Below are 27,884 nucleotides of genomic sequence, written 5' to 3'. Positions count from 1 at the left end.
TAAAAGGCGAAATCTGGCATCTCTGAATATCAAAATGAAATCCAAAAGTGTGATCCCAAGTCAATTTTGGAACTAGACTTTCTAAGAATTTTAAAAAAGATATTATTTTAGCTGTCTTTTCACTTGAATAACTGTAATCCCTCCATAGCAGTGAAAAGCTATTTTTATTTGAAGGATCCCTTTTCAGGGATTTTGGCCACCTTTCTATGACTGTTTGGTACACTGCAGTTTAATGATTCTGAATGACCTAATCTTTGTTCATCGATACGTTTTCCATGTTCTAGGCAATTGTCAAGTCTTTTAAATACTGTTTTTGCTTTGTTCAGTTTTCTTACTTAACTTTTCATAACAACCCGATTTTCTTAAAAGTTTGCAGACATGTCAGTGCATTTTAAATAATTCCTGTAATTTTTTTTTTTAACTGCAGGTTCCACTGGTTATTTTTAAGAGAGAAAAGGAAGTGGCAAGGAAATTGGAATTTGATGGGCTATATATAACTGAGCAGCCATCAGAAGATGATATTAAGGGACAGTGGGATAGGCTTGTAATCAACACACAGTGAGTTTTTACTTACTCTGTCTCATTATAGCCTTGCAAGGAATTGTTTTTCCATTTCCACGATTATATACTTGATCATCCAGCTTGTCTGAAATAAACAATTTTTAGGGACATATTCTAGCAAGGATATACAAACATATACCAAATATGTCAGGCACCTGTTAGGCTAATGTTTACTATTATTTTTAGTATTATTGTTTAGTCTTATTAATTCCTAGATTTTTGCTTTAAAATTATTTCTGTTCCATAAAAGACAAAAAAATGCACTGAGTTTCCTTTGGCAAACACAGTGATAGTGACTGTGTATTGCTGTCAGCTCAAGAGTGAACTGCGCTTTGCATCCTTTCAGTGTCTCTTGAAGGCTCTTTTTTAGGAGCGTATTTAAAGTTCTGGCTCTCTGCCTGGTGGGGCTGTGAGATGTAACTCTTTAGAACCCTGTCTGCAGGCATTGCCTCTGCTGCTCTTCTCAAGCTACATTTACATGGTAGGCTGAAAACCATTTGGCAACTTTCATTCCGGCAGCTTCGCAAATGACTAGCTGGTGATAGACACTACAAAGAGCCTCTTAGAAACAAGCTATGTAATTTTTATGGTCTCTTAGTAACTACCACACCTTCTCATGGTTGTCTAAAATGTAATCTTGTTTATCTGTGTTTTTCAGGTCTTTTCCAAATAACTACTGGGACAAATTTGTGAAAAGAAAGGTAAGGCTTTTTTTTAAAAACATGTATGAAGGTGAAATAAAATTCTAATGCATATTTCTTTTCATGTTTGAAAAAATGTGTACTACAGTTCTTTGAAATATAGCTTTAGTTCAGTGTAAATTTTGATGTTTACCATTTTAAAATGAACAGAATTCCTTTTTCACCTCATTCTTACAACTGCTTTTGACTGGTTTGGGTAGTTATTCTTTCAAACTTTTTCTGCGTACAGTTTGTTGTATAAAACTGGATTTCAAATACATTCGTGAAATTATGTGAAGAATTTCTGTATACACTTGTATGCTTATTGAAAATTGTGTAAAATGTTTTGTCTGTGTGTATTTATGTTTTCACTTCCATACACAAACAGTAGAGAGTCCCTCACCCAATAGATTAGAAAGGAATTAATAAGAAGACAGGACAGATTGAGTTATTTAGGCAGAGGGCATAGTCAGACAACTGTACTTACCAGAAAGGTATATACATGCATCTGGCCCTTTTTGTCCCTTGCCACTCTGTTTTCCCACACTTTTACCTTCCCAAATCACTGAAATTCTTCCCGGTCTCCACCTTTGCTTCCTCCCTGTAACAACTCATTTATGGGATACATAACATATACATTTCTTGGCAGTAATCCTCTTAGTCTGAAAGGCTATCTGGAGAGTTACTACCAATGACTCATCTTGGTGGGTTTCAGATTTGGAACACTGGGTCTGAGGCTCTCCTGGGACAGCCCTGAGAGGGACCAGGCAGAGTGTCCATTCATTTGGTGTCTGCAGCTTGAGCTCCTGCCTGCCACTGTGCCCCTGTACTCCTCTAGGCTCAAGTAAATGGGCCTTCAAGGGGCTGATGGCCCTGGGACTAACTGGGCAAGATATTCTTAGGACTCTCCCCCAACCTTTGTGTCTCTGTGGTCCTTTGTGGGTGTGCAGGTGAGCTTTTATCACATAACCTAACAATATCTCTCTCAAAAAATCCTCTCTAAGCAGAGACTCATTGCTTACAAATGCTATTTCAAATGTTTTCTCAGTTTGCTCTGAAGAAATAAATCTAATGTTTGTACCACAGCTTACAGCAAGAATACATGTATTAGTGTGTTTTGTCACAATTGAAAAAGAGGATTTTCATGTTGCTGGATTGGATTTACCCCTCCTTCACAATATTTAATGTCAATCTTGTGTCATACTTTTGGAAACATGTTTTTCTTAATGCTCTTAGCTCTTCTGCTTTGTAATGGTCTCAGGCCAACCTGATAAAAAATTCCTTTGAATTGTGTATTCGTTTTGCTGTTGAAACTTTTTTTTCATATTTTAAGTTGTTATATACAGATTTCTACCTGTCTGTCTAAGCAAAGAGGAGGGAGTACCTTAGACAGAGTACTCGAGAAATAAAATAAAGTTCTACATTGCTTCTGCCAAGGTACTAGGTCAAGGAAGGCTCCAATTGAAAGGAAAGGAGGATGGTTTTGAATTGTGTGGAAGATTTTGTACTTTATCTTTGACTGAGGAACTGCTCTGTGTAGATTTAATTGCCTTCAAATAACCCTATTTTGCAAAGAATTTTTTCTTTTATGTATATTTGTACCCTAATCCCCAGCTGGAAGAATAATCCCCAGTCATGAAGCACTACTGTTGGGCATGTTACAAAGAAGGCTTGCCTCTAAAAATCTCCAAAAATATCAATAAAGATTTAAAACATTGCTTATTTGAAAGCTGGTAAACTACCACCTCACTTTCAGGAGTCACTCAGTTATAATCTTATTATTCAAAATTTTGTGTTTCTTTGAGTATTCTTTTTAAAATGAGAAGAGACACATAATATTTAGGAAGGAGCTCTGTGTTCAGTGAAAATGAGAGCAGGTAAATGTTTATTTCCAGACAAATTTCTTTTGAAACATGTTAAAGTTTGTAAGAAAGAGATGGGGGTAGTTTGAATTCCCTGAAAATAATTTTTAGCTGTAACTCTGTGTTCAAGATCTTTAGACTACTCCATATTTTATGTATATTATAGTTTCATTGCATTATTAACTAATAAAAATAATCATAAAAGAATTCAATTGAGCTAGTTTATAAGAGGGGACATTTTTCATTCCTGTTTTAAGATGAAACACTTCCTCTTAAAAGACAAAAAAATTTAACATTATCAAGAAACTTGGATTATTAAAAAACCTATTTAAGCAGAATAAATATGGTGGGGGGTTTTTTTCTTGAAACTAACAACTAGTAAGGATCAATTACTGTATTTGAGAAATCTTATTTAATTAGAGTTTGTCACGTAGCTAGGATATTCAAAACTTCTCCTTTCTGTGTGACCTCACAGTGTATTTTTTTTTCCTGTCAGTGATGATATAGATTTAGTTATTCTCCTGCTGCTAGATACCTTTCCTCTTCCCGTTTTTTTTAAATGAATAGAAACATCTTATCTTTGATACATCTTTTGCCCAGAGAGATTGTGAAGTCTCCCTCACTGGAGATATTCAAGAACTGCCTGGACACAATCCTGTGCCATGTGCTCTAGGATGACCCTGCTTGAGCAGGGAGGTTGGACGAGATGACCCACAGTGGTCCCTTTCAGCCTGACCCATTCTGTGATTCTGTGACACCCACCTCTTGAGCCTATTGAATTGATTACAATTGAGCAGAAAAAAAAATTATTACTGACATGTGTGATAAGCAGATGGAAACAAACAGGGGAAAAATATCATGCATTTAAACCTCTTGTCTTCAGAACCAGGCTTAATAACAGCTCATCTACCCAATTGATGACTATTCTTGAATATTGCTTCTGATTTTAGGTCATGGATAAATATGGTGAGTTCTATGGCCGTGACAGGATCAGTGAGTTACTAGGAATGGACAAAGCCGCTCTCGATTTTAGTGATGCTCGAGAAAAGAAGAAGCCAAAGAAAGATAGCTCCTTTTCTGCTGTGTAAGCATTTACCTCCAGTTTGTTTGTGTGATTGTTTTTTGTTTCGTTGGTTGGTTTGTTCTTTTCTTTTTTTGTAAGTAAAAATCAAGCATTCAAGGTTTGTCATTCAGACAAAACATTTGTTGCTCATTTATGTGTATCTGTATAAGATAATTCTTATGTTGAATGATATAGTGAATTTATTTTATTATAGACAACATATCTGCAGTATTCCTCTGTTTTTTGTTTACGAAGATTTAGTTTAGTGTACAGCTGCTTGAATATTGCAATATTCCCACTGTTTTGATAGTGTCATTATGACTGGGCTGGAAACTTCTTTTCACCGTTCTCTCAGTTCAGCTCTGCTGGAAAGGATGGAGAAAACTGGCATTCTGTGTTCTGATTATAAAGAAATTAAGGAATAAATTTAAGTGCTAGTGAACAGTAAAATCTAGGGTTTGGGTGATTAGTATTCACATCCTTTTATAATTTGTTTTCCCTAAACGGTACATTTGCTTATCATTTGAGAGACAGACATGAAGAAAAACCCCTAGATATTCAGAGTAATAAATTTTCTTTCGTAGGGCAGGGGCATCCTTAGTTTTTGTAAAGCACTGCAAAAATGTTTTTTTCCAGTTGTGTGTTATAAAAAAGGTATTCAACTAGGTAGAACATATTTTAACAGGTGGAATTTTAGTGCTACAGAGATTTTTATGTAAGAGTTTATTTATTGCTTTCTTTAAAAGCATCATTTTATCTATGGGTTTGCAAGGATTGTGAGAAGTAGACAGTCAGACCACTGGTAGATTAGAATTGCACTGAAGCAAGGGCTGGTTTTATAAAGATGGATCTTTTATCCATCTTTATAAAAGATAGATATTAATTAACCCAGGGTCTAACTGGGCAATCAATCAGGTGCAGTGATAAGGCTCAAGGACTCTGGCATTTCAGTACTAAGTGAAATTTAATATTGTGGCAGAAGTATTTTGCAGAATACTTTCTTACATGCTCTTTTCTGCTGCTGGATTATAGTAGGAGCCATGCTTGAGTTTAGGGGGAAAAAAAAGAAAATATTACTTTTATTATTGGTTTAAAGCCAAAATAAAACTACTTTCCCTTCCCTGTCTGTTCATGATTCATATGAGGGAAAAAAACTGAAATAATGTTTCTGAGGAAACAGACCAGACTGAAACAGTTGGAGAAAGCTGATGAAATACTTAATTTAAGAATCATGCCTGAAGCATGCCTGGTTTTTTTTTACATTTCTAACATCTTCTCCATGTTATATATGGTTAAAAAAAATTACAACCTCATACATCTTTCATGTTCTCCCTGGAGAAATCATTCTGTACTTATAAGAGATTAATATGTTGTTGGAAAATAAACAACTATGACAGAAACTTACAGAACCATTTGCATAAAAATATATGCTTTAGAAAAGTACATTTATCCACTTTTTAACAGTTTCTGAAATTAACATTAATGAACCTACTCAAATTTACACGTGTTCCAGATTCAACATTTGAAATTTGTTTGCAGTGCAATGAAGAGAGAGGTGGGAAAAACTCTGGAATTGAACCCTTACTGTGGTACTTTGGGAATAAAATAGAGAATGGTATGACCTGGATCCAGGTTACAGCTCTAGAAGAAGTTGCTGCTTCTACATAAGCCAGGAGGAGGTGGTGCAGACTGAGGCCAGACCTGATACCCATGTCACTCACAACATAGAAGGGAATTGCAGTGTGTAGCATTTTCATTCCCTATACAAGTGAACAGGTTTTTCTTCTGTCTCCTTCACCCCTAGTTCCTACAGCTTCTCCCCTTTCCCTTTGGGAAAATAACCTGGGATTCCCATCTGTCTTTCTGCAAGGAACTTAAAGCACTCGCAGGCGACCATGATTCGTCAGAAGCTCCTGCCCATCCTGTTGATATACTGCGTTAAAAAAATCCATGGTGTACTGACTCTGGAAGAGCCATCCAGCTAATGGATGCAGTCTTGAGTATTTTTAAAGTATATTTATTCAAATATATAAATATGTATTTAAATATATAAATAATTATTTCAATATATTTTAGTATTATTTAAATATCACCAACTAAGGAGTTGGAGCAGTAAAGTTGGAGCTCTACTGTGGAGTAGACAGTAAAGACAGTTAAATTTTGCGCACTGAACTTGAGACAGCGGTGCTGTTTTTCCATTAATTTAGTTGCTTTTTTGGATGGTGTTAAACTAGATGCATGGTGGATGAAGTATATTTGGGAGAATAATATGGAAGCCACAAACATGAAAGTTAATTATCATACATGCCATTGTGAGCATTACCTCCCTGTCCCTTTACCTTTCTAACTGCTGTTGTTTCTGTGGTCTTTAGTCTAGTCAGGGTCAGTACAAGAGGCAGATAAGGCTCAAGCATCTGCAGCAAACAGTGACATAAGGCTAATTTGGGTGGAAAATAAGTGGGGCTTCTGTCAAATGCTCACGTGGTAGAAGAATTCTTCCACTTTCAAGAGTAGAAAAAATGTAAATAATTTTCTCCTGGAGAAGTTTTCATAGGTTGGTGAGAAGTTAAACCATATCATAAATGTGAAGTGTACAAAGAATGAGGGGAGCTGGCCTCAGAATGTGAAAGAAGTTAAAAAGTCTTATTCTTCTTTGTCATAAGAAACAATAACCTGGGTTTTCAAAAGATTCTGGACTGGGTAACTTCGTTGTTAGTCATATAGTGTCTTGGAGAACAATATTGTCTCTGGAAAACTAATAGGCTTCCCTCAGGTGACAGTCTGCCTCTTGCCCATAACAGCTAGTGAAAAAGTAAGGAATTTTACCTGCAGTAGTTCTTACAATTGGAATCTCAAGATTTATACCTGCTATAGTGTCACTCCGGGATTAACAATGATGAGGAAAGAAGTCAAATAAAAATACATTGACTAAAATTCATCCAAAGGAAATTTGAAACATGACGTTACTTTTTAATTCACAGCTGTAGAGCTTAAGTTTTATATGACATTATATTCTTTAAAGTCTTTGAGCTACTTGATCAAGGTAGTGAGGGAAACAGGAAAATGCAGTATTATGCATATTATTATTGTTTTGCTATTCAGATCAGACTTCTTTTAAAAAATAATGATATAAAAAAATTAACAGTGCCTGCCTTTTTTCATATAGGTCAATATTCACATTATTTTTAGGACCTCTAAAGCTATTGCTATTTGTAAACTATAAAATCATCAAATTAAATTGACTAGAGATGAGCCCCCTGGTGTTGGGAGGGTGGTTTTCATTTCATGGGAGAGTATCCTGCTTGTCCATAAGCAGTCCTGTCTGTCACATTTCATACATAACACAAATAGAATTATGAATAGGTGGACTGTAGTAACAAGAATATGCCTGACATTAGGAATGAGTGGTATTGGGTCAGAATAAAGTAAGAGGTTCAATATTTTCAGAAATAAATATCAAGTTGTTTGGGGTTTTTTATCATCTGACTATGATATTTAACAAAATTTGAATGAGAAACTCTTCTTAGCATTGATTGAATGCTGTTTTTCAATTACAGTAGCTCCATTTATATGATGCTTATACTATCACACAAGAGTAAAAAGACTGTAAAAGACTGGAGTCTTTTGCTTCTAATTTGTATCTGTAAAAATGGTGGGGTTTTTTTGTTTTATTAAAGATTAACTACTGTTGCATGTAATGCAAGAAGGTATTCGGTACTCCAGTTGCAAAGAATTCCTTGAGAGTGTAATATTCAAATAAAACTATTATTTTTATGTGGTCGGTGACTCTGACTATACAAGTAAGAATTTTGGAAAACAGATAGACGAGGATTTAACTCTTGGTATTTCATCTAAGGCCTCAAGTGAACATCTGGCACAGAAGGCAGCTGTGTGACATCTGCCAGCAGTGTTTCTACTTGCTTAGTCATTGTCAGGAGCTCATCTCTTTCAGGAGCATTGAATCACTCACATTTTAAGGATAAATGTAGGACAGATGACATTTTTTATTCTATTACTTATATATAAGTTCTTCACTTGTGATCCAGGTTTAGAATTTTTTTGTGTCACTATAATACAGATGATCCAAACCTTTTCTAAAAGAAAATATCAAAAATTAAAGAGGACAAGATACAGTTAATAGCAAGAAGGGTATACATCTTGTTTGTTAAGTTAGTTGTATCACTTCTCTATAGAGGGACAAAAAATTTATTTGTGCTATTAGAGTAATGAGAGAATAATACTTAAAGGTATTAATTAAAGGAATACAAGGGAAAAATTTTGAGAACATGGTTTACATTATTAGTCTATGCAATATAAAAGTTTATTCAAGAGAGGAGAGCAGTAGAAGAGGGTAACTGGCTAATATAACAAAGCAGCAAACGTTGTGGAAGAAACTGGGAGCCCAGCAGCCCCAGTGTGGCCTCACCAGTGCCGAGTTAGAGGAGAAGGATCACCTCCCTTGACCTGCTGGCAATGCAACTCCTCCTGGAGGACAGGGTACCATTAGCCTTTTTTGCAGTGAGAGTGCATTGCTGACTTAGGTTCAACTTTCAGTCCACCAGAGCCTCAGGTCCTTTTCTGCAAAAGCTTTCAGTATATCTCCTTTTTATTCACATTTATTCCTGAATAAATAAGTGGCAAAAGCAAAGGAAAAAATCTCTGAGATTCATTTGACTTAAATTTGTCTGTCTTTAATATCATCTAATTGTGTCACCCAAGGTAGGTTATCATAACTCAGGTAAAGAATTGGCATTTTGTGGGGCAAATTCTGTGACCTTTTTGACAGTTACTTTAGGCTTGGATGGGTTCCCTTAAAAAAGTACAGTCTCTTTTTCTACCTGGGTTATAAAGACAGTTTATTTCACTTGCATGTATGTGCTAACATTGTAGAAATCAATCAGCATTAGGTCTGATGAATCCAAAACAGTATTTATGAATTCGATTTTCAGAATTATTTTTTTTTGACAGATCCATTCCAGGGTAAAAGTGTGAATTAGAACCAGGTTCTGATATATTTCAGCTTTGGAGAAATAGATCAGCTGTTGCCTCCTCTTGTGTGACAATACACTTTCTACAGATTGTGTTGCGTATTTTCTGATTGTGTTTTGCTACAAAATGCAATTTATTTATGCATTTTTACAGGCTAAATTCCATTGATGTGAAGTATCAGATGTGGAAATTAGGAGTTGTTTTCACTGATAATGTAAGTTTCTCAGTATATACATATATGTATTTTCGTTTTCTAAAAAGCAATATGCACTTGCTAACACAAAGAGTTTCAATGGAAGGTATGAAATACTCTGGATTATACTTATTTTACTACATGAAGAAGCTTAAAAAGACATTGTCAAAATAATTTCACAGTAACGTTGGTAGTAGGCTATAGAACGTCAGCCAATTCCTACCCCACTTCTGATATGCTTTATTAGAAGCAATAAGCAAACACTGCATTATACAGTTAGAAAACTGACTATATAAATGCTAATTGCCATTTCTCGTATTGTTCATAAATTTTATGAACACTTGAATATTCCTGGAGTACAGTCAGATCAGTCTAGTTAATGTGTCTGGAATTGCTAAATTTGTATCACTGAGACTGATAGTAAGATGTGCCATCAGTTGGCAGATTATTTTAATAATTTAAAAAAGGGAGTCTGATTTGATTGTAAAGTATTATGATTATTGCTTGCCTAACAGCTTATTTTGTTGGTCAGAAAGATGATTGGGGAAAAAAACAATTTTGGAACTAGGATTGATGGAGAACGAGAGTGTAATCAGACTGTACTCAGGAAAACTGAGCAATAAAGTCTCTAAGTCTAGAGACAGAATGATCTGTAAACAGTTAGTGTTTGTTTTTTCCTAAAGAACAGACTGTAATTTCTCTTATAAATACGTACTTGTCTTTAAATCCAATAAAAATTAATTGATAGAGGAATAGATGAAGTTTACATTTGTGGTAATAGTAAACTACTTAAGTAATATTTATATGTTTAAAATTTCTTTTGTTCTTGCAGAATCCTAGCATTTGTCATTAACTACCTTAGAGCAGTAATATTTTAATTTAATTATTTAGAAATTAATAAAAAAGTAATTTAAATCAGAAAAACTTTTTTACAGTAGAAACAATTAAAAATAAGGGTTTAACAATTTCAAAATGAGTTTTTAGAATTTTAATTTAGAATTTCTCAATTGTGCCCATGTCTTTTGGATTCTGTATTTGAGTATTTAATATATTTGCACATAGAGAAAATTCTCAAAGATCTCTAGAAAATTCTGTGTCAAAAAAGAACTGTTTTCTATTTAAAGAAGAGCACATTTGAGAAAATTCTACCTTTCATTAGTGTTTTGAACTAAGTTAAAGATGAAAACCATGAGTTTTATTTTGAATATACTTGTTTTTTCTGTTAGTCTTTCCTTTACCTAGCATGGTACATGACCATGTCAGTCCTTGGCCATTACAACAATTTTTTCTTTGCTGCTCATCTCCTTGACATTGCAATGGGATTCAAGACATTGCGAACTATCCTGTCATCAGTGACCCACAATGGCAAACAGGTATCAACTTCATCTCCTTTTGGCTTTATTACTGGAGTATATAGGGAAGATCACTTCATGACTTAATTCAGGTGCTCTGCAGATTGACGACAGAATTGTTCTTTTATCATGAACTCTAGAACTTGAGGTGGTGAGGAAACTAGCCAATGGGGTTTATAATCATAAGAAGACAGGACTGGGATGTATGACAGTTTCTAACTGTTATGAGCAACTGTATCATAAAGTTGCTATTTAAATTCTTTTCAGGATTCATCTAAAGAAATATCCACTTGAGATCCAATTACTCATCTGTTAGAGGACTGTTTGAGAAACTCGGCTCTCGGATGTTAAGAAATCTTTTCCAAGAAACTATAGAATCTGGAATTGCATTTCTGGTTTAAGTAAAAAAACAAAAATTAAGGCATTTCGTCTACTGAGATCTACTGTAGAAATGGCATTTCATGTAACTTGAGACTAGGTGTTCCTCAAGGCTGATGGCCTTACCATTTCAAAGGAATTTTGTAAACAATTTCAAATTATGAAAAAGCCATCCTTGATCTGATCAGAAGATCTTCCAGCAAGGCAGCTAATATAATTCTTATTAAAGTGAACTGGGAATGATAACATAAAGGTTTTCTCTGTTGTGTATGCTGTTGTAATAAGACAAAACTTCAGTTCTGACTTTATAAAATGTAGGTCCTTTAGAAGCCTTGTAAAAAGTGTCATTTCTAAATTTATCAGTAGCAAGTTATTTTTCATGTTTTTTAATTTTATTCCCTTTTATTTTAAGCAAGTTTGATACTAAAAAAATCATAAAATCATTAGCAATGTTTTTTTTTAATGCAGAGGATGATTGTTTTAATTTAATTCTGTCTTCAAATGCACTGTCCTTGTCAACGTTTTTAAGAAGTAATACACATTTAAATGGACACACTTTATATTTCAAAATAGCTGGTGAAGCACATGACGTATAGAAGACTTAAGTATGAACTCACTGTATAAACAGTATAAATTGTTGTTTTGATTTATGTGACAAATTTCAGTTGCATTTGCAGAATAAAAATTGTGTTTTGAAAAAGTTACAGCAATCAACACACTGCATTCATTCCATTTTAAAGAACAGAATTTCTTAAATTCTTTGTTCAGATTTCTTAAAAGAACAAAAAAGCAAAACAAATCAGACTGCACCTGAAAAAAGGGAAGTATTTTACCTATTTAAAATAGTCCTGAAGTTTTAGCAAATTACCTATAAAGTAAGGGAGCATTATTTTTGAAAAAGAACTTTTTAGATCTGGGAGCTACACAAGAGGAGTATCAGTTTATAGGATGCTAAAGTTCCCTTCCACCTGCTTTCCATAAAGCTCAAAGTGAAATCTGAATGATGCTGCATATGAGCAGTGTGATCCTTGCTGCTGCTTTTCTGAGGTAGATATTAAAATACTAAGAACCGTTTGGTTTATATATGATTTCATAGATGTAAAAAAATTTTTTCCATATTAAATTAGTTGAAATACTGAATTACAATTATATAATAGGTTATATCCATTCTATAATTTTGTCTTCCAGCTTGTCCTAACAGTGGGGTTACTGGCAGTAGTAGTATACTTGTATACAGTGGTGGCATTCAATTTTTTCCGCAAGTTCTATAACAAGAGTGAAGATGGTGATATGCCGGACATGAAATGTGATGATATGCTAACAGTAAGTCTTATTTTGCTTTCTGGATTTTTTCTTAAAATGTTTTGGTTTTTTCCTGACCTTCTGTAGTTCCTATTCATACAGTTGTATCATTAGCCACCAAGCAGGAAAGTTTATAATTAATTGAAGGCAAAGGAACAAATGTAATGAACATGCCTAACAACTAGCATGTGCTAAATGAACATCCATAGTAACCGTGTGTGCTAAACAAACACATCTATAAAGGAACAGAAGAAATGTGATAGTATACTTTGCTATGGTTTCTCAGAAAACACAAACCAACTGTAAGCTGCAAAGCTGAGCTGAGCTGTTAAAGGGCTGTGCTTCTAAACCTTGAGATTCTAGAGGCCGTTAAGGGAAGAGAGTCAGTTATAGGCAAGGACTTTCATAAGCAGTGCAGGTACTAAAATGGTTGTTTAAGCTTGGAAATGCATCAGTTTCTCTTAGCATGAGTTGCCATGATTATCTTCAATGGGTAATTCTGTTACTGAAACCTCTCATGTGCCCAGAAGCACTGAAAATTATTTTGTACTTACTGGGACAGTGCCAGGCTTTGGAGTTGTGGATGGTAGGTAGAGTAGAGCTTAGACCATAAAGAATTTCTAAGAGACCTTGTACTTAATATCCCTCTAAAAGCAATCATGTACAACGATGTTAAATATATTTCAGTATGTTATGCAATATGAATCACTTCCAGGGAGTCAACAACATTTAAAAGCTGAATGAATAGATAAACTATTGAAGCAGAGTAGTACATCTATATTTTTGGTTTGGGACATTCAGTACAATGAAAATACAGATAAACTGTAGCATAACTCAGTGGAGGTCTATTAAATTTTTGGGTGCTGGAGCACTTGCTGTGGAAAGAGAGACTGAGGGAATTGGGCTTGTTTGGGCTGGAGAAGAGAAAGCTTCAGGGTGGAGTGGAGTGTAAGAGCAGCTCCCAGTGCCTGCACAGGGTTTATTGGGAAAAGAAGTTCAGACTCTTAACGGGAAGTACGTGGCAGAAGACCATGAACATAAAGTGGAAAAATGTGTTCTGACTGAAGTGAGCCAAGCAATGGATCTGATTGCTCAGAGTGATTATTACATCCTCAGGAGGCTGTAATTACCCGACTATATAAAGCCCAGAGCGATTTTGTCTGACATTATAGTGGACTCTTCTTGGTGCAGAGACTTCATGAAGTCCTTCTGACCTGACCTACTCTGTAACTCTCTGAAAATACACAGATCTAAAGGCCATAGTATTGTACAGGAATGAGTTAGAATAACATGTGATATGCTATAAAATCAGAGTTGTCTTTTGTTAAAACAGTAAGATTTGCATTGGGATGTTAAAAAAAAAGTAGAGAGAATATATAATTCTTTTAGAAATAGAAAAATAACTTTTGAAACTTTTTAAATAATTAACACTATGTTTGCTCATTAAGTTAATTATTACCTTTCAGTGGTGGAATATAAATTATCTCTAGAAATTGTTGGATTTTTTAGCCAATGGTTGCTTAGCATTGTATGTTACTATATCAGTTTCTTACCTGATGGATTTTGAGGATAGTGTGGCATAGAAATAGAAGAATGAATTTTTTATATGGTTAGGTTTTAGGAGTTAGTTATTGTTATTACTATTTTTTGATAAGGAGTGAGAACCCTGGACCCGTAGTTTGCAAATGTACTTAAAGCAAAAGAACCAATGCCCTGCTCTAGACCTGTAGAGAGTGATATCATAATTTTTTATTAAATTATAATGCGATAAACTGGAAATTTTATATTAGCATCCCACATCATAACTATACTGAAAGACCTATTATACCATTTTTCAGATGATAGTTTCACAATATTCTCAGATATTTTCAGTCATTAGCCTGTTACCTGCACAAGCATTCACAAAAATTTTTTCTCTGGTTGGGTTTTTTGGCTTTGTTTTAGGTTGGGAGTTTTTGTTTGTTTGTTTTAAATTGGTGTTTGAAACATCAAAAACAGGGAGATTTATTCACTTTTGAGTTAGGAATTTAGAAAAGGAGATGGCTGTGATGGTGGTGATATTTTCTAATTGTATATTACTGAAATTATCTTACATGAATCACGGGGTGCTGCTAGACTTCTGGTAGTTGAACTTTCGAACTTATTGAACTGCTACATAATGACAGAACATGAAATATTGCAGCTTCAGCTGCACAGCAGCATTTCACCTCTCTCAGAAATATGCATTACCTTAAAGCAGAGAAAAAGATGACTTGACATGGTATAGTTCCTAGAACACAGACAAGTTCTACCAGTTACTGAATTTGTAACAGTGGGTATTTTTACTTCTAGCTGCAGACAAATTTCATATCCCTTTGTTTTGTGTTTTCCAGTGCTACATGTTTCATATGTATGTTGGAGTACGTGCAGGTGGAGGCATTGGTGATGAAATAGAGGATCCAGCAGGAGATGAATATGAAATCTATCGGATTATTTTTGACATCACTTTCTTCTTCTTTGTGATTGTCATCTTGCTTGCAATTATCCAAGGTATATGTTAGTAACCTGTGGTGAGATTATTTAGCAGTACAAAGATCTTAATCCTATGGTAATCCCACACCTAAGATTCATAGAGGACATCAGGGCAGATCATGAAGGACAGATTTATATGGTAAATCACACCCAGCTGACTTTTGTCCATACACTGCTCTTTTGAGTCTCTGTAAAATCAATGGTCTCTAACTGGATCAATGGAAAAAAATGTAAATGTTTTGCTCTAAGAATACTGGTGTTCACTGCAGTTTCTATCTTCTCATTGCTCTTTCTAAAAGTCTCCTATAAATCAGCAAGAGGAGTGATTAGAAATCTTATGACACAATTTATGATCTTCTTTCAGTGTAACCCATGCATGGGCAAAATCAGTAGCAGATGCTGTCACTATTCCCGCTGCCAATATCTAATCTTCTTGACTGACAAATCTTCAGATTGGTAGTAGTGGTGTGAAAATTGGAGCATAACTTTAAGAGGTTTAATCTTGTTTTACATAAAAACAGCTGGTTTTTGTGATGCCTGCTTACTTGAACAGTGTCAAAGAGTAGAGAAAAGTGCTTGATATGAAACAGCTTTAGTATAGCCTGGATAAGTTAGCTACCGTTAGGTTAGCTTTGGAATTTCAGTGAAACTATTTGACTCATAGTGTGTCTTGCTGTTGTAATCTGGATAGTGGGTACTTAATTTTGGCATGTCAGGGTTTTTTCTATTATGCATGCAATAACCATGTTAAATGTTATTATCTAAAGTACTTAAGACCACATCTGTTTACATATTATACCTTCAAAATATTGTCAAGAATGTCCAAAATGTCATTTTCAATTAAAATTTTCACAAATTAATAGAAGTATATTCTCAATTTTGGAAAAGCAGGTAAAGATTTTTGCTAGGTTCACTTGCTGTTGTAAATACTAATACACCATTGCTTTCTGTCAGCTAACAGCTAACTGATGCTAATTTTGACAGCGCTAAGGGTGCTTTCTCACTTACTTACAAGGAAATTCAGGAGGCAAATTTAAGCTTGTGGTAAATTGTTTATTACTCTTAATCAAGCAACAATTTTTTTAAAGGGCTTGAGGAGGGGACAAATTTTTTCATAGCTTGAAGTGGCATATCTCATACTCTTTGTTTCTTCATTTTGTGAGTGACTGGAAAATAGTGGCCTTAACTGTCAATCTTTGAGTACGTATTGTTGCTAAGGATTGTGGAGTTAGTCCTTATTCGTACTGGAGTAAGTGAAGGGAAGATCATAAAGAATTTATAATTTTAGCCATAGAGCCTTCTTTCTCTATCTCCCTGAAATGACTCCTTACCTCTGTGTAGCTCTTACAGTGGAACCTTGTACTAGATGACAGCCATAATGAGAGAGGATGCACAGAGCTCTGGGCCTCTCTGCATCTGCTGTGTAATAGATTCCTGAACTCTATTAGTACAGTACTATTCTATAGTAAGGCCTTTGTCACTGTAAAACTATGTCTTACTGTATTGAATCAAGATTATAGCACTGGGAATAAAACAGAAGTCTGCTTGTCCTGTTTGATAATTCAAAATGGTACTGCCAGTCATGTTACTGCCAACCATTTTCTTTGGCTTGCTCATTTTAATTTATGTATTGAACTGTTTTTGTTGACTTTGGCATGTATATTGGCCTCTATTACTTCTGCATAAAATTCTCATTTAATATTCTTGTCAGTTATGTTATCCCTAGATTTCCAAATAATCTTTGTCACAGTTCTTGAACATTAACTATCTAATCAACTAAATAATTTTGACTTAAACCCTAGGTTTAATTATTGATGCTTTTGGTGAGTTAAGAGATCAACAAGAGCAAGTTAAGGAAGACATGGAGGTAAGAACATCTAGTTGCTGAACCATACCTATTTTCAGGTTTCATGAATATCTGTTTTCAGTTAAAATGTGATCGAGTTTTAGTGGATAGCTTTTTAAACTAAGAGGAAAATACAGTTCTGTACACGGTCCAATATTGTACAATGTATATTATAATGAATTGCAGGTATGTGGCTGTTCAAGTCTTTTGGAATCTTCAAATTAGAGGTTTCTAGCAGAGGTATTAACACTGTCATGTTACATTTCATCTCAGATGTAATTTTCTTTGGTTAATCTATGTGTGAAAGTATCCTGTACTTCGTGGTTTTCTATTCTGTCATTGAAGTATAAGTGTAAGAACTCGGAAAAGTGTTGCAAAGCTACTGCATTTTGTCATCTGAACTTTGAGCTTATTCAGTTTCAGGTGGACAAGCACAACAGGCTTTGAGGTAAATATTGCCATGTATTACAGTAAGTGCTACTTAGTGTTAAAAAGTCAGCTGTGACTATTGTATGTCATTCTGTCTGCTGATACCTGTTCACTTAGAGCTGGCAAAGATTTTATTTTTTTTTTAACCGTAAGTAACTACTCTGCTGGTAGTTAAGCTTCTATTCAAGTGTTTTGGTTGAGGTATCCAGCTTCAGTCATTAAAAGACAAGCCTTTTTGTTCAGCACATATTATATATGATGCATTGTCATTTTCAAGAAAAATTGTTACATTGACCTTTTCTCAAAGCTGGGCAAGGGTTATATATAATGTTGAAGTGCTCTGTATGCTTTCTTTTAGACAAAGTGCTTTATCTGTGGAATAGGAAATGACTACTTTGATACAGTACCCCATGGCTTTGAAACACACACACTACAGGAGCATAACTTGGCCAATTATTTGTAAGTACAGTAAAAATGAACTCCTCACTAACTCATGACCCTTGCAGCCTCTGCAGGTACCTGATTAACTCTCTTGCATAAGTAAGAGTCAGTACTGTTTAACTTTGATGTGCACTCATGCTATCTGAATATATAATACTGTGGCAATGGCAGCAAGGAATGAACAAATTTCAAATCCTTCTTTCTGGTTTGGTTGTGGCACACCAAGTTCGTGTGAGCTTGTAGGTGGAAACAAGGAACTTGGTATTTGGCTGTGGAGGCATTGTAAAATTGAATGTGGTGTGTAGGATAGAGAGGAGCAGTGTGACCTAGTCTGAAGACTCATGGAGAGAGGAGCAAGGAACAAAGGAGTGAGGGAAAAGGGGGAAATCTTACATTGGACTAGATATGTTGAGGCTGAGGCTGACTAAGAGAACCCAGGGCAAAGGGAGGTAAGGGAACTGGAATGAGGAGCTGGAGACAGGAGGGATCAACCAAGGGCATCAGGTCTGCCTTTGGAAATCCAAGCAGAGCACCAGTGACCACTAAACTCAGTCTTTTTGTATCTAGAAATAAAGGCAATTATCAGTTCTACAACCACTGTATCATTTCCTCTCACATATGAAAATCCATTGACTGAGTGTATTTTATACTAGTGCTGTCACTATGCAGGGAATGGATTGTAACAAACATGCAGGATTTTGTTCCTACTTAATAAATTCCGCCCAAATAACATACTATAGCATACTTTTCAGTCCATCATCCTGTGGAACTGGGTTTTTATCTTTTTGTGCATGATCATATTTTATGTTTTTATATATGTTCAGAGAGAATGTCAATTATAAGCAAAATTTTGAAATTATCACCTAATGAATGTCAGCTATCTCAAACCCCCGACTAATGTGTTTTTTTTATTAAATTCAAGTTCTTGAGTTGCATACACTAGTAAAATGTCCTCAGCCTATAATTTCAATAAGAGAAATCTCTTAGACATATTCAGCATTTCTTATTCAGTGTGAGGAGGAAAAAGAGAAAGTTCCAATGACCATTATCTGTCTGCTTCCCAGTAGGTTTTCATGGGCAAGAAAATGTCTATTGTAATTTTCAGATTAGAAAGCTTAGAAAATCTTCCTTTAAACTCGGTTGCTAACTACACTAAATCAAACTGAATCTCCTGTATTTTAGCATACTGCTCATTCAACAATGACTGAATGTCAACAGTGTCAGGAAAGTGTGTTTAATCTGTCTCAGAATATTATCATAAATAGAACTCTGGAATTTGTAAGTTCATGAACAGCATTATCACTCTACATTCTGAAAAATATCCATCTCCCTGCAGATTGCCTAATGCTTCCAAATTCTGTATTCATAGAATCTCTTTCTTTGCTTGTAGGTTTTTTCTGATGTATCTTATTAACAAAGATGAAACAGAGCATACAGGACAGGTAGGTTGAACAATTCTATAAATGTCAATGGTTATTAAATAAGATTGATTCTAAAATAAAAATTGTTCAGGCTTGGAAAAACTAAGAGTTTTCTAATGAATAGCTCTCTATATGGTATGGAACTTAATTCTCATTCTTCTAAGCAATTCTTAGGACTTTGGTTGCTTAATGTTAGCTGAGTATCAATTCTGCAGCACTTTCTTTTCCTGTGTTGTTATCTGACCTGTTATTCTTAAGTTGTTACTTCAACAAAATATAAATACAGACTATAAACAAAAATAATGGGAAACAGAACATTTAAGCATCATGTGAAAGCAGCACTCATCACATCTCCTTGTTGATTTTTTCAATAGTCTTTGTCTTTTATTATTATCATCCATATATTATCTTCCATGTCTACATTTCTGAATAAGTCCATATGAAAAAGCTTGTGCATATATTTAAAATGAAACCTATGAGAAGTTTTCCCTGGAGGATTCTTCTTTTATGCTGTTCTTTCAGCCTTCTGATACTTCCTTCGGTTTCCTTGAAGTATACTGAAAGTCAGTAAAAAAATGTGTCAAATTTACAGACTACTGTTTTGGTCTTTTTTCCTAGTGAGAGTCTTTCAGCTGACTAAGCAAATGTTCCTGTATTGCAGATCGAAAACCAAAAGAACTGAATAGTATCATATACATAGCCCTAGAGATTTGGGTCAGAGGGATAATTTGCTGTAAATCTGTGTAGTTTACGCTTTCTGAATTGTGTTATATGTGCTATAATCATCTTATTTGCATAAATCTCAGCCTTGTCCAGTATGAGATTTTGTGTTTGCCTTGCTATTTTTGAACATCCATTTGTGATTTGAGAATTTCATATTAAATTACATTTTAAAAAGTCTTTTTTATTTTCATTTTCCCTTTTATTGGCATGCAGTGTTCTATTGTATTCACTGAATACAGATTTCTACTAACTATTCAGTTTTTATAATGTTTGATACAGTTTGGAAGCTGAGAGTAATTCATACTACATAATTTCTACCACATGGTTTAGCAGTGGACTTGGCACTTCTAGGTTTATGGCTGGATTCAATGATCTTAAAGGTCTTTTCCAACCTAAATGATTCTGTGGTTTTGTAACTTGTGTAACACTTGCCCTTTCTATGATGGAATTTATGTAATAAGAAGCCCATTTAAGTGTTGTGATTATAATGGAAATAAACTGACATATCCTTTACTGTTGTCTGGACTGTCTAGAGACAGAACCTTACCTGAACAAATAATCAGAAAGGGAAAAGAAACCAAAATGCCACTGACTCAGAAAATACTGCTCTTCTAAAAGTACCGTTAAAGGTCATTTTGGTTTATATATTGTTTGTAGACACGTTTTGAAATTACTGATTCAGAAATTCAGTCAGATTTCTCTGACAGAAAATATTCTACTTACCTTGGTATTTATCTTGTGACCAGCTTTAACTGAGCTTTGCAGTGCTCCTGGGTGTGCAAAAAGGACTAAACTACCTGATTCTCTTCTATGCATTTCTATAGTGCTTCTTGACTAGGGAAGAAAACCTAAAAGTTATTCTAAAATGATCAAAGTAATTAAAATTAATGTGTAGATTGATATGCAACAACCTGACATACACAGAATCAAAATAAGTAAAGCGGTATATAAATAAAAGAGAAAAAAGTTGCAGTTGGTGCTTTCTCATTAAATCAAGTTAAATTATTTAAATTGTGTTTCTTTCAGGAATCATATGTATGGAAAATGTACCAGGAACGGTGCTGGGAGTTTTTCCCTGCTGGTGATTGCTTCCGAAAACAATATGAAGATCAGCTCAACTAAGCAGAGATGAGGTTTTCTGGATGAAAATGTCCATGTATTTCCCAGCTCTTTTGGGAATATCTAACAGATTTCTTAAATCCCCAAAGCTGTGTGCATTTTGGAGCACCAAAGCTCTGTTTTTAATGACCCAACTGCGCTTTTATTTTCTTGTGTATTTGCTTTGAGAACACTGGAGTAAAGAACAATGAAAAATTACAACAACTCTGGAAACAAACCAACCACCTGCACAGACAAGATATCCCTATACATAACATGCACACACAAGTAGAGACTTGAGACAGCTTATTTCTGAAACTGCCAGATGATGCCCTTGTCTCTAAGATCACATATAGGGTGACATGGTAGCAACACTCATTCAGTCTGTTTATTTCATCATCCTGGAAGGAACTATATGTAGTTCACAGAGCACTGTAAAAGATTGTTGTGGACACTAAGTTGTGGGGAAATAGTGCCTTACTATATGTGGGTTGAGCTATGCAGAAGATGAGTGCATGATGACATCTTTTTTTTTTCTTTATGTCTTCCCTTTCTTCCAAGTTAATATTTATTTTGTGTTTTTTGTGGGTTTGGGAGGAAGGGATTTGATTGTGCACATCTTTTTAATAAGACTGGAGTGTCTCAGGACAAGATTAGGTTATTCTCATCAGGTTCATTTCACATTTACCTTCCTCTTTAGCTTTTGCTCTTATTTTGGTAATGCTCTGATACAACACTGCTACTTTATGAAATCTTTGTATGAATACAAGAGAGCTGCAAAAAACCACTTTAACAAGAACTGTTTCATTGCATGTTTATTATGCAAGTTTAAAACAATCAAAAAAACCAACCTTCAGAAACGAGTTGATCAACATGAAAAAAACATTCACAATAATTATATCCATAGTAATAAAGTGTTGTGGGCTTTATTGTACACCTGGAAAAAGTGTCATCAACCAACAATGTATATGTTATGAATTTGACAGTAATTTTGGTTTCTTTTTTTCTTTCTTTCTTTCGTTTTTGCCACCTGTGATCGATCGTGGAGTTGAAGATTTTCTTGTTAAATTATTTTTTAAAAGCAAAGCTGAAGCAATATCCATTCAGGGACTCCATCAGTTGCATCATGAAACACCAATGATGTGTACATTTCTCCATTTTGAGTCCTTTTCAATTGTAATGCCAGTCTTTACAAATAAAAAGAGACATTCAGAATGGAAACAACCTGGTTTTGGTAGCATTTGAGGTCTTTGTTATGGAGTCTTTTTATTAATCCTTGAATTAATTACAGCCACTTCAAAACAAGATTAAGCTACTGTTTACTCAATGAAAGGTTCTGATATTGGTTTGTTTTTTTTTTTTCTCCTGACTTCTTGCTGTTCTGTTTCCCCACCTCATTTCTTTACCAGTCATAGTTTCATCATAAAATAAATGGTCTGCATCAGTATTCAATTATAACTAAAAAAAAAAAAAATTAGCTAAAGAAATAATAATTTAAAAATAGTAACTCTATATTCTTAAAAGCCAAACTTTCAGTTCAGCAGACTGTGAATATTGCTGAAATGGGTATCCTGTTGAGGATTTCGGTAAAATTCTCTCAAATTCTGCAAGAACTAAGGCTGGACAGGCTGGTGACAGTGGAAGTGGCAGGTATAACAACTACAGTTATATTCACCCCCACACAGTCTGGAATATTCCGGATTTGGAACAACTTCATTAAACACCTTTGATCATCTTTTCTGGGTTTTGTTTGTAAGATTTAGAAATGTGGGATTGAAATTATATTTCTTTTTGGGTGTACAACATGAGAATAGTTGTTGTTTGACATACAGATACACATGCTATTTTGGTTTTACCATTCTGTAGAGAAATATGTAGCTAATGATTCTGAGGGATATTTCAAGATTCCTTTGTCTTGAAAACAAATCCAAATGGCCTTTTTAGGTAAATACTGGAATAAAAGTAACATGTTTCTTTAACCTCAGTTTCCAAGTCACAAAACTGTGGAGCATCCTTGCTGTTGAATCCAGTGTGCTGTTTAACAAATATCTGTGAAGCCACATTTAAACAGAAAGTTTTTGCATCACCATAAAATCAGTAGCTTTCATCCTAAAAAACTCTAATGTTTAAGTATGAAAAATCTTCATTTGTTAAATCAATTGTAGCTTTCACAGAAGAAAATTCCTACAGCTAGGAACTGGTTTATGAGAGTTTACAAGATTAGTGTTCAGAGAGTTCTAAAAATGATGTGAACTGGCTTTGGCAGCTCTTCAAGAGCCTTGTTCATGCAGTCCTCTCTGCAGTGGCCATAGGCTTTCTGTGAGTCCCTGAAACTTGGCATCTCCTGTTTGGTGACACAAAACTTACCACTGAAAGTCGTTATCTTAACACATCTAATTCAAGAAAAAAAAACCTCACTGGGTAATTAAAAATGAGAGTACCTGTCAGAGGAGACTTGTTTATTTAGAAGGTATGCATTTCCTGTGACTCATACTGTTTCTAACACTAATGTGCACTTTTAACAGAATAATGTTATTCAGGCAGTCCACATAGTACATAATACATAATGCACACTGCGGGATCCAATTAACTACTGTTTAATTGTTTTAGACTTAGACAAAGTTCGAACACATTCTTAGATTTTATTAAAAATTACTGAACTTACTATGACAAATGCAACTTCTTCACATTTTTTTGTTGTAAAAGAGTCAGTAAAATAGGCTGTGTGATCATATGAACAGTCAAGCAATACAGACAATTCATTGCTTTAATAGTATCAAAAGAAATTAACGACATATGTCCTGTATAGTAGCACAATATACAAAAGCGAGTAATATCATGTCGCTTGAAAACTGCAGTTTTGAATCCAAGAAATTCAGTTATACTGCTTATGCATGTTATATTTAAGATAAGGTTATACTTACACAAATATTTGTGCATGCTAATTTTTTTCAGCTGTTAGCTGAATTTATTGTTTGTGTGAGTAAAACTGTAATTTTCAGAAGGAACTCCTGCCCTCTGTTGAAAATATCGAGACAGAATTGTTGCTGTTTATCTCTGAATGTCAAAAAAAAATTAACAGGAGCTCTAAAACTGATGATCCTAATGCATCCATGTTGATTTCAGCAAAAGAAAGAAGAAATGAATGGCAATGCAAAAGTGAGATGGAAGAGTAGTTGAGGTGTGATTTATTTGTGAAAGTTGTTACCTGTTTATATATTGTTCCACTTAGAATTGACTTTATTTTACACCTTCTTCCAATACCCTTTTCTTAGGTCTTTCTTTTCCCTGAAAGTTAGAAGCTTAAGTCTGTGGTTTTTTTGCTGAGAAAATCACAGAAAATAGGAAGAAAAGGATTCTGTAATATCCTTCACCCATGCATTACTACAAGATTAATCCCTTTTTCTTAGGCACTAATGTGCTGTTTAAATTGTTGTTGAATATTTTCATTTGTAGTATCTTCCTACTGTTACAGAACTCTTACTAATATGAATTGCATTAATGTTTATTTTTGTAACTCTTATGATAATATTCCTACCATCTTCAGAGGTGCTGAATAATTCAGTTTACTTACACAATCACCAGTGAAGTCACAGAATCACAGAATATGCCAAGTTAGAAGAGACCCACAAGGATCATTGATTCCAGCTCCTAGCCCTGCACGGAACCCTCCTCAAGAGTCACAGCATGTGCCTGAGAGTATTGTTCAGTGTTGTCTGTTCAACACAGAGTTTTTGAACTCTGTCAGGCTTGGTACTGTGACCACTTCCCTGGGGAGCCTGTTCCAGTGCCCAACCACCCTCTGGGTGAAGATCCTTTTTCTAATATCCAACTTAAACCTCCCCTGACACAACTTCAGGCCATTCCCTTGAATCCTATCCCTGGTCACCACAGAAAAAAGATCAGTGCCCGCCCCTCCTCTTCCCCTTAGGAGGAAGTTGTAGACTGCAGTGAGATCTCCACTCAGTCTTATCTTCTCCAGGCTGAACAGACCAAGTGCCCTCAGCAGCTCCTTATACAGCTTTCCCTCAAGGCCCTTCACCATCTTCATTGCTCTCCTTTGGACACTCTCTAATGGCTTAATATCTTTATGTTGTGGTGCCCAAAACTGCCCAAAATATTCAATATGAGGCCACCCCATTGCAGAGCAAAGTGGGACAATCACCTCCCTTGAGCATCCCTGGTGATGCTTTGCCTGTTGCCCCCAGGACATGGTTGGTTCTCCTGGCTGCCAAGGCACTGCTGACTCATAGGATGCAATATTTTCCAGGGGAAGTTATTTTCTAAAGTGGAATGTGTGTTAATTTTCTTTATTCATTAGCCAAAACAAAACTGGTGGCCAAAACAGTCTCTGTCAAACAATAAGACATCTATCACAGAGAGCATGGGTAGGTATGTTCTTTGTTTAAATCTGTCTAATATTTGTACTTAAATGTAGCTTCTTCAGTCTCTCTCCTTTAAGTCATGGCCACTTTTATTTGTGTATGTATTTATTTCTTTTTCAATTTTCTTCAGCTTTTCTAAAGCAATGCTAAACTCTTTTGGTTACAAATGGATTTTTAGATTCTATAGATCTTACAGCCATTTTTTAGTGAAGATTTGCAAGATATTTAAGTGGAAAGATACATTTATGCATTTTTAAGGGGTTTTTTGAGGATTCTTTTTTCTGGATTGGATTTTTCCTTGTCACCTGCATAACATTTTAAGTGTACCCTTGTAATTCCTTCTGTCTATTTTTCTTCACTGTTATCTTTTTTGGGGGTTTTGCATGTTTATATAGGCAAAAGGATGTGTCTCTTAGGTGGTGAAGAAGAATAAGTTTTCCAGCGGTTATCGAAGATCTCCATCAGCCAAACAGCATCATTTTGCTGTGCCAGTAGAGGTCAAGAGTCAAGGGAATTCTTGATATGAACAGCTTGCTTTTGAAATAACATAGCTGTGGGCTAATCTGCAGTTACAAAGGTTTAACCTATACATTTTGATATTGGATAGGAACATCTGAGCTAAAGTTCTTCTGAAAAAAAGTATTAAAATTTCTGAAATGTAAGGGACAAAACCTCAAACCTCCACAATTAAAATAAACTGAAGGTGGTTGCTATCAGTCCATTATGTAAATGCTCCCAAGTTTGCATGCAATATGTAGTTGCTGAGTTTCTTAGTAGAAGTTGCAGTTACATTGGCTAATTACCTCTCTCTCTGGATATGTGTTAAATAAGAAGCTTTGGAACACTTAAAGGGTCGCTAAACAATTCTGGATCAAACAACTTGAGAATTAAATCAAAAGGGTTTGGTTAATTATTCTTTATGTAGTGCTAGAAGGATAGAAGGAATCTGTATGAATTGACTGCACTGAAAAAATACAACCACACAGGGAGAATTAGAGCATGAAAAGTCTTGAAGTATTAGTAACTGAAGTCCTGAAGTCCTGTAACTACTAGTGAATAAAATGAAGAAACGTAAAGGGTCATGAACTGTTTTTACATTTCTTCAGAGACTAATAAATTGCAATAATTTTGAAGAAAGTGCTATTCTCATCTTTGAGCCATACTATGCCTGTCATACAGATCAGCAGGAAGGGAGCAGAATGGATGATGTCTGGCTTAAACAGCGACATCCAGCAAGGCTCCTGTTCCCTCCTGTGCTAATGTGCTCAAGCTATGCTCAGTGCATCCCATTCTGAAGGAGTCCCTTCCCATCTACCTCAGTGCCAGGGAAAGGAAGACAACTGACCATCTGTGTTTTCTTGGTTGCATTATTGGCTCTGTCCTCTGGCAGCAGATTGCGTGCTGCTGTACACACACTTGCAGACACTTCCTTGCAAGAACAAATTAAAGTTAAATTGATTAGACAGTTGCTCAGTGCTGACAGCAAGGATATCCTTTAATCATGTGGTCCATCCTAATGGACGGGAAGAAGTACACCCACTGACTAGGAAATAGGAAACTAGTAGTATCACTGGACTATATAGCAGGCAGTTATTTTTGGCTCTCTCCAAATAATATAAAATTTCAGGCACTAAGTAAAATATTGTGAACTTTTTAAGTATCTACAATCTATGTAAGTGGCTTCATAGTTTTGATGTAACTACTAAGTTGTTTTAAAGTGTTTCATAATGTTACCCTAAGGTATTAATAAACCAAGTTGTTGATATTGAATGTTAATCATAGAATGTCTCAAGTTGGAAGGGATCCATAAGGATCATGAAAACTCAGTGTAGTTCCTGGTTGTTTAAAAATATTATTATCCTTGATGCTCATCTATATGCTCTGCTTTAAGCCAATTCAAGTAATAGGTAAAATTATTATTTCTCTTTCTCTGAAGCACAATGTCTTAGAAAATAGTGGTTTATAGTGTTCTCTGCACATCTGAAAAACTATTCGGTATTCAAATAAATCTGTCAGGATGGAATGAGTTTGTGAAAGGAAATACTGACACTGAATTTCTTTTCTTTGCTGGTGCTTTATGCTTGGACAAGTGCAAAATTAGTAATAAGTGAAATATAAGAATGTAAAGATATATCCATAATTTGAGGATTTTCCAGTTTAACCTCCATTATTCTTGACTGTAATGAGGCAATTTTGCTTTCTATTTGCTCAGATTTCTGCCCCATATCAAGAGGTTAATATCACATACTTTGCACTACTTAGAAGTAATTATGTACAAAACATAAAATAATCCTGGATTATTTCAGAGAAAAATGCAATATAATTTTCCTAACCAATAGCCCTTTGCAGTTTAAGAAATCTATTTCTTGTTTAAATTTTGCTTCTACAAATGATTTTTGATGCCCTCTGCAGTGTCACAGACAGGAAATCATTACTTTTATCTTCGATTTAAAAAAATAAAAATAATCAAGTTAATTAATATACCTGAAAGATTTATATGCACATTTCACGTAGATCATTTTTATGCAGGTTGAGTTCCTTGCCATAGGAATCCAACAGAGTTAAGAAAGACTGGCTAAAATAAGCTTCTGAGAGGTAATCTGGATAATACTGCTCAAAATGCGCTTCTGCCTGGTAGAATTGCTAGAAA

The 27,884-nt window shown here is 34.9% G+C and overlaps 1 protein-coding gene across 6 annotated transcripts in view; it reads left to right on the top strand.

Annotated features, from left to right (window-relative positions):
- Nucleotides 1–22,078, top strand: part of RYR2 (ryanodine receptor 2) — a 392,367-nt gene extending 370,289 nt beyond the window's left edge. For all 6 annotated transcript variants that reach the window (XM_032681773.1, XM_032681774.1, XM_032681770.1 and 3 more), the window contains 11 exons: nt 428–558; nt 1,220–1,262; nt 4,054–4,187; nt 9,309–9,369; nt 10,575–10,721; nt 12,267–12,401; nt 14,753–14,909; nt 16,694–16,758; nt 17,525–17,625; nt 18,998–19,049; nt 20,778–22,078. In XM_032681773.1, coding sequence (XP_032537664.1) covers nt 428–558; nt 1,220–1,262; nt 4,054–4,187; nt 9,309–9,369; nt 10,575–10,721; nt 12,267–12,401; nt 14,753–14,909; nt 16,694–16,758; nt 17,525–17,625; nt 18,998–19,049; nt 20,778–20,873 — 1,122 coding nt within the window. In that variant the 3' untranslated portion in view covers nt 20,874–22,078. The remainder of the gene's footprint in view (nt 1–427; nt 559–1,219; nt 1,263–4,053; nt 4,188–9,308; nt 9,370–10,574; nt 10,722–12,266; nt 12,402–14,752; nt 14,910–16,693; nt 16,759–17,524; nt 17,626–18,997; nt 19,050–20,777) is intronic.
- The last annotated feature ends 5,806 nt before the right edge of the window (nt 22,079–27,884 follow it).

The sequence above is a fragment of the Chiroxiphia lanceolata genome, chromosome 3 (assembly GCF_009829145.1).
Source record: "Chiroxiphia lanceolata isolate bChiLan1 chromosome 3, bChiLan1.pri, whole genome shotgun sequence".
Lineage (NCBI taxonomy): Eukaryota > Metazoa > Chordata > Aves > Passeriformes > Pipridae > Chiroxiphia > Chiroxiphia lanceolata.
The sequence above is the reverse complement of the archived record's forward strand: the minus strand, read 5'-3'. Positions and strand labels throughout refer to the sequence as shown.